Source organism: Schistocerca serialis, chromosome 3 (assembly GCF_023864345.2).
Source record: "Schistocerca serialis cubense isolate TAMUIC-IGC-003099 chromosome 3, iqSchSeri2.2, whole genome shotgun sequence".
Classification (NCBI taxonomy): Eukaryota; Metazoa; Arthropoda; class Insecta; order Orthoptera; family Acrididae; genus Schistocerca; species Schistocerca serialis.
In genome coordinates, this window is record NC_064640.1 from 192,284,152 (window position 1) to 192,298,107 (window position 13,956).

General features: G+C 39.0%; 1 protein-coding gene across 1 annotated transcript in view; it reads left to right on the top strand.

Moving 5' to 3' along the window:
* Window positions 1-13,956, top strand: part of LOC126469900 (inositol 1,4,5-trisphosphate receptor) — a 345,163-nt gene that overhangs the window by 231,140 nt on the left and 100,067 nt on the right. The window contains exons 34-35 of the mRNA XM_050097248.1: window positions 1,553-1,657; window positions 9,407-9,588. Of these exons, the coding sequence (XP_049953205.1) occupies window positions 1,553-1,657; window positions 9,407-9,588 (287 nt within the window). The remainder of the gene's footprint in view (window positions 1-1,552; window positions 1,658-9,406; window positions 9,589-13,956) is intronic.

Genomic DNA, 13,956 nt, shown 5'->3' on the forward strand with positions numbered 1-13,956 from the left:
ATTGTGGGCTTATTCTAGTAACTTTATTCAGTTTATTTGTATATTATGACTCCTCGAATCTACTTTACCAGCATCACTGGGTGATAACTTGCAGTAGTAAAAAATTTGAATTATGGTATTCAGGGCTTGTTTTAGTAACTGTATTCAGTTTATTTGTGTTTTATGACTCCTCAAATCTTGTATTTCCACTGCATTTGAGAAAAACTGCAGTTCTGTTGAGTATTTTGTTAATGAAGATTACTTTTAACAAATTTTGGATGGTCGGGCAGCTGATAATAAGACTATATCTAACTTACAAAACCTATTTGGGAAGTACCTATTCAGTAGATGTCAATTAAATTCGTTACTTAGGTCCACCTTGTAATTACTTGGATAGTTAAAAACACATTGGGATGGAATTTAGTGTATGTGTTCGAGAAGATTTTTCAGAAAGAAAAGATTATTAATAGCCCAAACACCAAAACACAGCCCGTCTAGTACAGTATAAATAATATAAGTTAACATTCCAATTTGTGAATGTTTACTTAACACACAATGAAACAGTTCATATTGTAATGCTGTTGTAAATAAATTTGATGAGAACACACTTTTTGTTTTAGTGTATACCCTAATTGTTGGTCAGTGGCTTCAAAGTTTCCACAAAGAGACTTGCACAATTCTCTGTGATGGGCTCACCGCCTGGGATATGCTGATTTAAATAACAGCGCGTGGAGACACCTTGAGTCTGCACTACAGAGTGGAAAGGGTTAATTGTACATAATTGCACTGACGTGATGAAAACAGTAATGTGAAACCGAATGGTTCTGAGCAAAGAAAAATTACATTTCTCTGAAAGCGGCCAGTCTCCACTGACATTTGAAGTGTATTGGCATCACTCTGCTGGAGCAGATAGGATATCCTTATCAGCTTGTATCTTCAGAGCAAAAAAGATGACAGATACACCATCTGCATTGCTATTGTTTTTTGATTATTTATGTAATAAGTAACAGCGTCAAGATTGGCATAGCACATAGGGTTGCTTTAGTAGAAGGAATAATGTTCATATCTAATATTTATACCCAGTCAGTCAAAAGAACATCGATACTTAGTGGCTGCATTAATAAGTGAACAGAAATGTTTGCATCACTGTTTATGACAGATGAAATTCTTCCCCAATCTTGAAGTTTACAGTAACTGTGTGTTGTGTAGTAGAATAGGTGGAGTTGGTTTGGCTGTTGAAACAAGGTAAATGTGTGGTTGGAACAGGAGGAATGTTGACAGCTGCAGCATTGGAAAAGTGGGGAGGGAGGATGGGAGTCCCATGTACCGTGAATATTAGATAGTTCTCAAACCATTATTTAAGTTTCATGTATGCTTCTCAGTTATCATGTATATCTTTTAATGTTATTTTTCAATCATAATGCTACTTTATATCTTTTCATCAGTCACCACATTATCATATGCAGGTCGACCATTACTGCTCAAGCACTGTGTAACATATTTTTGAGGGATGATTCTGAAGCATAAATATTTTATTTACATTCCTTATTTTATTAATTTTTTATGTTCCCAGTTAAGCCAAATGGAATAGTGATAACAGAAGAGCTTCGAGAAGAACTAAACCAGGCAGCATTTGCCACATCTCATGCCTACGCTGGTGCTAGGAGTGCTTCTCAAGGTCAGCAATATAATTTTATTTTCAGCAGGAAAAGTATTCATTATACTGTGTATTTAATATGTTACAGTTCATAAAACTAGAAAACAGGGTATAAATTAAGAAATTAGTTTCGTGTTGGAGCTATCGTAACAGTATCCTGATTCTCACAATGCAAGTGCAGTAGCAGTATCATCACGGCATCATCACGGCTTGTGCTGCCTCATGGAGGATTTGGGTTACAGTGAATGAGACACTGCAGAACAAATGTAGCAACTGTCCAATTTAACAAAATGAAAGCAGTTCAAACAGTCCTACATGCAATCACCATGATTTCTGAAACTGGATGCAAGATGGCAGTAGTCATGATGCAGGACTCAAATTCGCAAGAAGCGAGCTTTGTGTCACTGCCCAGTCATCGTGACAGTTCTTTCCATTGTTTTCTTAACTCACTTAAGGTCAGTGCCAGTATGGTGCCAGAATTAGAACAGCAGATGTTATCAGTAGCCAGTTATTAATTCTTGCAAGAGTAGGTAGCTTTCCTGTGGAGACAACAGCTTATAGATTTCAGTGTTTACAAATCAACTTGGAAGCATAATTTCATCAGGTAGCTGCAAAAATGGGAATTTTGAGATCACTTGTTTATAGTTTAATTATATGAGATCAGATGAACGTGGGAACAAGTTCAGCCTTTCTTGGTCTCCAGTGGCTGTACGCCCTATCTGTCATTTAGGTCGTCAGTCATTCAGAGGGTCCTGAACATTATGTTGAAAATCTGGAGGGGCTCTGTCCGGTTGAAAGATGAAATCCTGACAGTGGAAACCCTAGTTGTTACAGCATGTCAAGGTAACTAGTGCCTGTCACAATGTGTCTGATGAAGAAACATGACCCATCAGCCTTTTCTTAATTATAAAACACGTTTAGTTTTAGTCAACTGCACTCCTCTTCCACAAATGAGTGGAGCTTCAGTAACACTAAATATGTGCATTGTGTGTGTTCACATTCCCTGAAATGTGGAAAGTTACTCCATTGTTAAACACTAAATTTCTTTAGAAACTATATTTTTTCTTATTGGTCTGAACAAACTCACTAAATAGCTGACAGTCTTTTGGTGGCATTCTTTGGAGCCTGCCTGAACTGTGAAAAGTAGGGTTTTCATAACACTGTTAAACTATTTTCTATATCTCAGCAATGTCTTGGCTATCTTGGTATGTATGTATGTCTGTATGTGAAGGGTTCTTAAGAAACTTGCACAGATATGTTCCAGTCTCCCTTCTACTAGCTGTAGTGTTCGTAGTTCGTACAGGATGGCCTGGCTAACTATGAACACTCCAAACATTTAATATATGAATAAATCATCGTCACTTTTATATGCAGTATGTACTGAAAATGAAATATATGTAACTTTGAAGATCTGAGTCTGTCCCAGGAATGTCTATCAGTTGTAGATCACTGAAGAGTAGTTTGAGTATAGTCTGAACATTAGTAGTAATATGCACTGTTTGTTGTATCATGCTACGAATCTTCAGAGATCTGAGCATAGAACTCGGTGAGCAGCATTTTAAGAAGATGCACAGACAGATATATTGGGATGCAGCGAGTAGAACTGAAGGCATAATTCTGTAGTGCCACCCATAAGAATACAGTGAGCCCTGTAGCTAGTGTGCCAGCTGGTGGCCCATCTTTGAGTTGCATCCTCTGCTGAGATGTGGGCAATGCATCTTGTGTGGTTGACATGATGCCATTGATATCGCATTCCTCATTGGCAAATTTGTGCACCGTCGTTGGATAGTGTGGGTGTGGGTAATGATATGGGGAAAGCCTGTGTTATGGCACAGTGGTCTTCTGGAGGTACGTGGCCGACACATTTGTGGTATGGCTGCACAGGATGGATGAGTTACATCGATTTCTTGAGCATTTGAATCGTATCCATGCTAGTATCAAATTTACTATGGAAATAGAAAAAAACAGCTACTGCCCCTTTTTAGATGTTGTCGTTTACCGTAAAGTTGATGGCACATTGGGACACGCCGTGTATTGAAAAACAACATGCACAAACCTATATTTACATGCCAGTAGCTGCCATCACCCCTCGCAGACCATAGGTGTCCTTAAGAGCTTAGTGCATAGGGCGCACTGTATATACTATAAAGATAATTTGCAAGAAGAGCTCACATACCTCAAGCATTAAACCGAATGGATTTTCTCTGCAACAGATTCATAGAGCATTCAATCCAAAACCTACAATGCAGGTAGGTGATGGGGAAGAAGGTAGTAATTCCTTCAGATCAAGTAAGTTTTTGCACTATGTGGGTGCTCTTTCCTCGAAGATAGGCCATATTCTTGAGAAACACTATGTTAAGGTGACCTTCTAGCCCCACACGAAGATTGCAGCTTTACTCGCCTCTGTAAAGTATGATTTACTGCTTTGTAAAGCGGGTTTGTGTCAGGTTCCTTGTGTAAATTGTGAGAAGTCATATGTAGGTCAAACAACACGCACCATTCATGAGAGATGTGTGGAGCATCGAAGATACACATTCTTATCACAGGCAGACAGGTCAGCTGTGGCCGAACATTGTATTGATACAGGGCATTCCATGAATTAGTGATGTGAAGATTTTGACATCCACCTCTTCTTTTTGAGAATCTGTCTTCAAGGAAGTTAGAGAGATTAGATTGGCTAATAATTAAATAAATGGAGATCATGGTTTTAATTGGGACAAAGCAAGTAATCTGGCTCTTGGGTTAATTAAACTGCAGAGAAGTCATCATGATGGCAACACCACCGAACATACATCGATAAGCAAATCGTATGTCTGTACATCTTCGCCACAGGTGGTGCATGTGCAAGTGTATTTCTTTGCTGCCGACCAGCATCTGTGACCCGCATGTGCAGACCACCGTGGTGGAGCATATAAGACCACATTTGGCATCTTGTCAGTCTTGTGACTCATTCTGAGGATGGCTGGATGATATGCGGCTGAAATATCAGCGGAGGAAATTTTATTTGCTCGGCTGCATGCCCAAAATTTAATGCACTATAAATCAAATCGAACGAACAAGGCCATTTGATGTTCATGATAAGCGTGACCCATTTCCACTGAGTGCAGTCAATATAATTCTTCTTAACCAAGGACATATTTTTTTCATTGTCGTGTTTATTGGCCTGGAAGTATTTTACATTTGTTGTAGCATCCAAGACTACTTTTTAAGGTCAATGTGTTGTAATGTTTTTAGCTAGCACAACTGCTATACTTTTGTAGACAAATCTTTGATACTGAGGGAATTTGAACTTATCAGATGTAATTGTGATGTGAAATTAATCTACTCTAGCTCCATTCAAGCTTTGGTGGTTGAACAGTAACAATGACAACTTGTTGTGTCTATTGTGTATCTAAGTCCAATGAAATCAGCTGATCTTAACTTTCCACTGATTAGGGCAGTTATTTGGCTCATTTTTTTCCTCCGCCACAAAGAAGATGAACCATGTACACTTTGTACAACTACGTGTAGTAAATCTGAGTACAGAATACAGCATTGAGAACCTTCCAAATTAAAAGATGGTGTTTGTTTCCTCTTGCAAATAACGTGCTAAGGTTGGTGATCAATGCTATGATATGTTACAAATTGTGTTTGTCAGTTTAATCACACCATATAGCATGAGCAAAAATCACATAATTTGCATCACTGCAAAATACATCCATCAGTTGCTAATGTGCCAATTGTATCATTGTTAACCTGGAGATACTTGAAAATGCAAATGATCATCATGAATATTCCTCAGTCTTCTAGGCGGGTTTGCATGTATAAATCTACAGCTATGAAGTTAAAACAAAGGTTCAGTTGTCATTAGGGTTTGAGAAAGAGTTTTCTCATTCAAAGAAAGCATGTATGTCATGATCTAACACCAAATTTGTTGACGATTGTGTTCTTAAATTAGTAAGTCATTATGTATCAGGAGTTCATATCCTGTGCTTATATGATAAACTAATAAGTCCACAAAAGAGAGAATTTGGAAAATGTGTTTCATCTGTAAAGGAGACCAAATATAAGACACTAATGTGACCTATTCTTGAGAACTGCAAGAGTTTTGGGATCCACACCAGGTCAGATTGAATGAAGACACTGAAGAAATTCAGAGACGGGCTGCTAAATTTGTTACCGTTAGGTTCGAACAACATACAAGTATTTATGCTGGATGTTGCAAAGTAGTATAAAATACAATGAGCCTTAAAGACTGTAGTAAGGAAGGTGAATGGTTGACTTCGATTTGTTGGGAGAGTTTTAGGAAAGTGTGATTTACCTGTAAAGGCGGCTGTATATAGGACACTAGTACAACCCATTCTTGAGTACTGCTTGAGTGTTTGGGATCTACATCAGGTCATTTTAAAGGAAGACATCAAAGCAGTCTGGAGGTGGGCTGCTAGATTTGTTACAGGCATGTTCAGACAATGTGCAAGTGTTACAGAGATGCTTCGGGAACTCAAATTGGAATCCCTGGAGGCTAAGACAACATTCTTTTTGAGGAACACTATTAAGAAAAATTTAGAGAATCAGCATTTGAAGCTGGTTGCAGAACAATCCTACTGCCACCAACATACATTTTGTGTAAGGACTGCAAAGGTAAGAAATGAGAAGTAAGGGCTCATACGGAGGCATATAGACAGTTGTTTTTCCCGTTGCTCTACCTATGAGTTGAACAGGAAAGGAAACAACTAGTAGTGGTACAGGGTACCCTCTCCCATGCACCATGATGTGGCTTGCAGAATATGGATGTAGATGTAGATGGACATATACAAAATATGCAACATGTTTGTGAAGAGCTGTGTGTGGTAGAGGGCTGAATTGTGGAAAACCAGTTGTGAATTATGCATCACAAAGATGCGCTGACTCAAACACTGCATCTGAGTCATAGTTACTTGGCAGAACACTGCGTAGCTATAGCCAAGTAAGTATAAGATCACTGACGGCTAGCAATGCTGTCACCAACTTTCAACTGCAAACTTGCAAATGGCTGCAGGTGAAAATAATAGCTTTCTATAGAGCTGCAACAACATTTGTGAAAGAAATGTTTACAAAATTGTTAGGTGGTTGATTGATATAAGCATGAAAGCCACATGAGGACATCATTTCCAAATCACAGGTTAAATAACAAAAATTCAAAAAGTGAACTTCACATCATCCCAAAGAATGCTGTCTTGAAAGCTAGGAAGGATTCCAGCAGCAACAAGCTACTATGAAAGAGGACATATGTAAAGTGCTTTATGATAAATAATAATTTTTAAAACAGAGTCATTTTATTTTCAAAATTGTGTTTGTCTATTGCTCTAAAGCTCGGGTGGGTTGTTCACAACTAATTTCATCATCAAATAAATATACCGCGAGTCTTAAACTGCCCAAAGGATTTACTTATGGGAATTACATACATGCTTCTAACTACTTTCTTTTCTGCAAATAATTCATTTTTTGTAACTGAGGGAGTTACCTCATAATATTATCCCATAAGATTAGAATGAATGAAAATACGCTAATTTAATAATTTCTGTGTCCTAAAAGCATCATACTTCACCCACTTCTCGTACCTCCACATTCACCTTCTTATCATCCTCTGCATCTATGACCCCTGTCACACCCTTCTTATGTCCCTGTCTGTCTAAGTTAGTAGCAATGCCTGGAGCTTCTTTGGCTCTCTGGGATAACAAAGGAAGGGGATAGGAATATTGCACCAGTGAACAGACACTGGTGCAGGCAGAAAGTGTGTCATGTGTAGTACACAATGAAATGTGGATGAGGGAGACAGCAGTGACATCAGTGTTTGAAGGCAACAAGGCTGTGGACATAGGGGATGTTAGGATCGACGCACAGGAGCGAGTAACAGCCCCACGCACTCCCAACGAGACCTTGATTGTTTCAGTGCACACATGATGGCATCGTTGCAGCAGTACTATATTGGAAGTCAACCATTATGCATTTAAGCTGAAGAAAGCAGGCAGTGTTTGCTTATTTTTTTATGAATACTTTAAGAAATACAGCAGGAGGCTTTGGACTTGCTCAAAGATTAGTTCATGCCTGATAAAAGGCATGTCTGTGGCACTGTTTATGTACTTCAGAGCAGACAGTCATTTGATGAATTAACAGCAAAACAACAGCTATAGTGTCAGCTGTTCATCTTTTCTGGATAATGGCTGTACTTTAATTGATCTGCATTATCAATAGAGAATTGGCCAGATAACACTGTGTAAAGTTGTAAGGAAAGTTTGTAAACTGCATGGGAAGTCTTGCACAAAGAATGCACAATGAAATTCCCACGAGAAGATGACCGAAAATGCCAATGGATTTGAAAACAGTGCTATGTGATCTGGACAATCAAAACCCATCAGCCAAAGGAGGAAGTTCACTAACAGTAGAAGAAATGTTTTCACTGATTGCTTTATAGACAATGGTGGTAAAGTACCATGGCGAGACAAATTAATCTAAATCTGGTCAGTAACAATCGTAGTGGATATCAAATCAATTTATTCCTGAATATGAAAGGACATTCAGTTTGTATCACTAATGAATTGTGTGCAGTTACGTATTTTGTGGTTGCAATACAATAAAGCACTGATTGCATTGAACTGGCTGAGGTAACCGAATTTATTTTAAACTGTGAGATGTGTCCCCTATTTTAAGGTATTTTTTCACTCCTTCAGTGAACAATTCCATGTCCAAACCAGCTGCATATATGGCAGGCTGACAACCATTGCTGGAGTTGTGAACGCATGTACACTGCCGTATTCACCGACGATTGCTGCTTCATGGCGATCGGCGAGATTGCTGCTATGCAGCAGTTGTTGGTGACACGATTCACGATAATAAATCGCTTGTGTGTATAGGGTGTTGCTGTATAAGGAGGCCACATCAGTAGTGAAAGCAAAAACATAAGTGGTAATGGGAGGAGGATAATGGAGAGATGATGAAAGAATTGGGTGTTGTCCTTAATATAAGAAGTTAGATTGTGGACAATGTGTTGGAAGTGTCAGTCAACTCCTACAGACATCGTTTTTTTGGGAGCACCAGCTACAATAGGGCATCCAGGTTTGTTAAGTTTGTGGATTTTAGGGAGCATGTAGAAGGTGAATATACCACAGGAAGCTAAGAATGCAGATGCATTTGGGGGAGACATTCTTGGATAGTGATAGAAGTTCATGCTGGGTATACAGAATGGAATCCATGCAGCAGGCTTGTAGGTAGAAGAGTCCAACAGTTGATGGTTCCTTTCTACAGGTAATAACTTCAGCTTGTCACCACATTCTCTCATTGTCATCTTCTCTTATTATCCTCACTTCCATTTTCCCTCACTCCCATGTCTTTGTTTCCCCCACTCCTCACACCTCCACATTTTTTCCCCTCGCCTTTCTGTTCATCTATGACCTGTGACACACTCTACATCTTTCTCTGTCTGATTGAATTAATTGGGATGTTTGGAGCTTGTTGAGCTTTCTAGTTTTTCCCAGGTGACTTATGTAATTCTGGGATATGTTAACTCTATACAGACCTCGAATTTAAAAGGTATTTGATTACTTCCAAACTGTTGCTCATTTACTGCGAGGATAATGTTATATGATAGAATTATTTATTATAGAGTGAAAGAGAGGTATGTAAACTTTATTGAGATTAGACCCTATAGTTAAAAGACTGGTGGAATTTCTTCAGGTCAGAAACTTATAGTGTGCCTCACCAAGACAATTTTCATAAAATAAATAATTAATCTGAATATTTTGTTCATTACAGGTGAGGAAGTTGGTTCATTAGTTTTGGGACCAGGATCTGCTTTGGAAGACATGCTGGCTGAGAAATTAGAGCGACATCGTGATCGTGAAGACAAAAATAAACTGTCTGCTAAAGTTTTAGTCATGCAGCCAATTCTAAGGTTTCTACAGCTATTGTGTGAGAATCACAATAGAAATTTACAAGTGAGTTTGTAAACATGCACTGAAACATAATCCCCCCTCTGTCCCTCCCTCCCCACTTCTCTCTCTCTCTCTCTCTCTCTCTCTCTCTCTCTCTCTCTCTCTCTCTCTCTCAGCAGAAAACTAGTCACATAGAAAACATAAATTAAAATTCTATTAGCAGACAGTAGAAATATGCTTGCAGATATTACACAAATATACATTAGAAGTAAGTAGATAACCATACTCTTCTTATTTTAGCCATTTGTGCTGGTAGCGGTCAACTGGCAATTAGGATGATCTGTATTACATTAGGTTACCACGTTTACACTGATTTTACTCGTGAGGCCACCACTTCTGAAGCTGGCCTCAGCTAAATCAGAGAGACAAATCATTTGCAGTGTTTGTATCTGCTGTGTGTAAGCTGTGTCCTATGAGTTTATATGTTAGTAACCATTGCTGAAAGCAACAATGTTTAGAATATTGGAAGTTTACATGTTGTTACATTTCGTGTGTACCATATCTAAATTGGAAATGGGGAACCACATGTATTGTTTTGTATTCATGTGGGAAATAATGTGGAAAGCAAAATAATATTGGCATTATGTCAGACCATCAGTTGTTCAAGATTTGGTCTTTGTATGTCTTATCTGTGTCACTTAACTGCATTGAGTAGGCTGCAACTATTAAAAAGTGTTTTCTTGATTGTATATGATTGAAACCTTTTACACGATTTAAAAGAAATTTTAACTAAATGATAAATGCTATAAAATTATATTTAGTTTATACGGATATTCCATTGTTTAAAATTATATTTTGATAACAGAAACTGGATGTTTAACCTGTGTAGTTAAATACATCCGTGTCATGCAAAAGAACTAGCTAGAAGTTGCCAGGATGTATCTTGCAGTGACAGCTGTTGAATATGTGTGTTGCAGCAGTTGATTTAATTAGATTTAAATGGGGAGATAAAAACAGGTGTTGTTGTAGCCCTCTATTGCCCACACACTCCCTGCGATTCTAATAAAGCCAACCAGTATCCTTAGGGAGTATAAGGAGACCCTTTACTGTTTCTTTTTTAGACACAGCTACTTCAGGACTTGATGACTCAAATATTCTGTCTCTCTTGATCTCCAATGTTTCACATTGGGAGATGGTGTGTGGTGCGGTTTGAACACCCCGGACACGTAGGCTTCTTTGGCTATACCCATCATATGTAGGTATTTCTTAAAGTTCCCATGACCATTCATTAGTCCTATCATGGTTTTGCCTGTCTTCTGGTGAAGCCCAGGGTTGCAGAACTTCTCTTAAAATGTGGCTTTGGCATCATCAGCATGCCATATGTTTGCTTTTGGATCACAGTCCAATATTCGAATTGCTCCCTTCTGATCAAGTTTCATTGTTTTGATTTAACCAGCACCTTAGTGATGGTTGGGACAGGTTTCAGTCCAGTAAGTGGAGTCGTTACACCTATCCTGTGCAGCCTATCAGCTTGTTCATTGCCACTGAAGGGACCCACAGCAGGTTTGCCCTGTTGCTTTCCCCTAGTCTCAAAAGGGCTTATGGCATTCTGCAATGACCTTTGGTCTCTTGCTGGAGCTGATAGAGATTTCAGATCTCCTTGGCTGTCTGAATAAATGTAGATGCTACAATCTTTGTAGCACATACACAAATCTTCTCTGTACAAACCCTGACAGTGGATATTTCTGCTTGAAATACCGTGACCAATTTCCGTAGAGAGATTGCAGTTTCTAGTCTAAGCTATGTCCCATGTACACCACCTCAGTGCCTTCGTCTGTTTTCGACCTGTCAGTAAACCAGCCTGTCTCTTGCATAGTGTTGTGGTTCTTCCTGCACTGCTCTGTACATCCAATTTTTACACTGAAACGCTTGTTGAAGCAGCGGGAAGTTACTGTTTAGTTGGCCAGCATTTCCCCAACCATTCCTATATTTACCACATTCCCCATATTGGTGTGGGATTCAGAATATCCTAAAAGTATCCAGTTTTTTCATATACACCCCTGCTGCTGCTTCCATTTTAACCCACAGGTTTAATGTGCGCATGTTCAGTGTGATCTCCACATTAGTAATTGATGTGCTGCCAATTCCACTTGTTAAGGCTATGCACCTTACCAAGCTCCTTGGCAGCCACCTGTTCTACTTTTTTTCACCATACTTAAGTCCCAAAGTTATTGGAGGTCCTATTACAGTGGTGTACATCCAGAACATACCCTTGGGGTTTCGACCCCAGTTTCTCCTGTCTCTTCTAGTGCTCATAACAGTACCTTTTCCCTTGGAACACATATTCCTTATGTGAGGGACCCATCATAGTTTTGCATCCAAGGTTACCACTAGATACTTCAGTACCCCTCTGCTGGCAGAGTTTCATCAGGAAACTTAAGATTCCAGTAAGTGTACCGTTAAGCTTCCTTGTGAATACTGCAGCAACAGATTTCCTGGGGCTGACCCTTAGATTGTGTTTCCTGCACCAGTTTTGTACAACATATCCACATTGTGCCAGTGTTCTAAAAAATTTGCTAAGTATTACTATGACTAAGTCATTTGCATATCATTGGCAAAAGTATCCTATAGTATTTAACTCTTCAATGAGTTCATTCACCACTAGATTCCCCAGTAGTGGGGACAAAATCTCTCTTTGTGGACACCCTTTAGTGGAGTTGATCACCATTTTTTTCATTCATCAAAGTGGTGTCTGCCTTTCTTCTGCTCAACATGATATTAATCCACTTATATATGTGGTGGCCTCAGTGCCATTTTCTTCTGCATCTCTAACCATGGATTGAAAGGTCTTATTGCTAAAAGCCTCCTCGATATTCAGGAGGATGCAGAGAGCAATTTCCTGAAAGTGTAGTGCTTTATCCACCTTCCCATTAAGTTGGCATTAGTGAAGTGGTGCTTCCCGTGATTGGCCTGATTTATGAGCCTGTTGTTTTATATGTAGAGGAACCTCAGTTAGCCTCATTTCCCTAATGTGCATATTAACCAATTTTCTAATGTCTTTAAAAGAAAGGAGGACAGACTGCAGTCTCATATCCTTGGCCTTGGTATGATCAGTTATCCCTGGCTTCAGAATGAAAACAATCCTCACTGTCATATAAGCATTAGAAATGATTCCTACTGATAGACTAATCCTAACAGCCTACATAGGCATCTAATTAAACTGTTTCCTGCTGGTTGCAGTAGATGTGGAAAGATTTCATGTGGGACTGGTGACTTGAATGGTTGAAATGTTCCCACGGACCACTGGATTTTTGTTTGAAATCAGCACGTGCTCTAAGAGATTTACTGTACGCCCCTTGATTGCCTGTAAATCACTGCCTCTCAGGGACTGAATCTTGGGCTATGTTGTCTGCCATAGAACACTGAGGGAAGTGAGTCTTGAGAAGCACTTCCAGCGTCTTGCTTGCTGTCTCTGTGTAGTCACCATCCTCCTTCCTTAGAGTACATCCTGGATTAGTTGGTATTATGGTGAAAATTTTGTGAAGTCTAGCACAAGTAGCTGTACTTTCCATTTCCAGGATGATAGTTGCTCTTGCTTAATCACAAGGTTGTGTTTGACAAAGGCCTTCCGATATTTAGCCCATTGCCCTTTCCTTCTTGCAGGATTGAACAGTCTTCTTAACTGCTATTGTATTTCCTCAATTACACTTAAAAATGCTAAGTTGGAGTACTGGATTACAGGTGTATTATACGTAGTTGAAGACAGGAATTATTTTACTATTTTCTTGCTCCTGAGCAAGTGCCAGCTGGATAAAGTAAGCTAGTTGCTCTCATGATTAACCCATTGGACTTACATTCATGAGGTCTGGGCTTCAGTTCCCTGTGTGGCAACCTAGATTGAGATTTTTCATTGTTTCCCTAAGTCACTAGAGGCACATAGTTATCTGAAGCTGTACTGAAGCAATATCTTGTGGCATAGCTGAGCAGATTGTCAATCAACAATTTGCAGATTATTTTTGAAAATACTGCACTCAAAAAGGCAGCCTCCATTCACAATGGTTAACTTCTCCCTCAGTAGGTGTCTGTGTTGGGTTCATGTTAGTGAATTGTGAGAGATCTGCACCTAAGAATAGCATATATTTATTTCTGTATCATTCCATAGACAAAAAATATTGTATGGATGTTGTCCAAATATACATATAAATAAATAATCAGTAGAGTAAAACACTGTAAGTACCTCTATGAAATTATTGAACCAACAGAAATTGAGAAAAAATAGCACAAAAAGAAACAGATTGCAGAAAATCAAGAAAGCATCTGGACTCGTTTCAAATTTGTATAACAAAAAATGCCTGTCAAAAGGCACTAAAATCAGACACTACAACACAGTAATCAAACCGACAGCCACATATGCAAGTGAAACACTCTCAT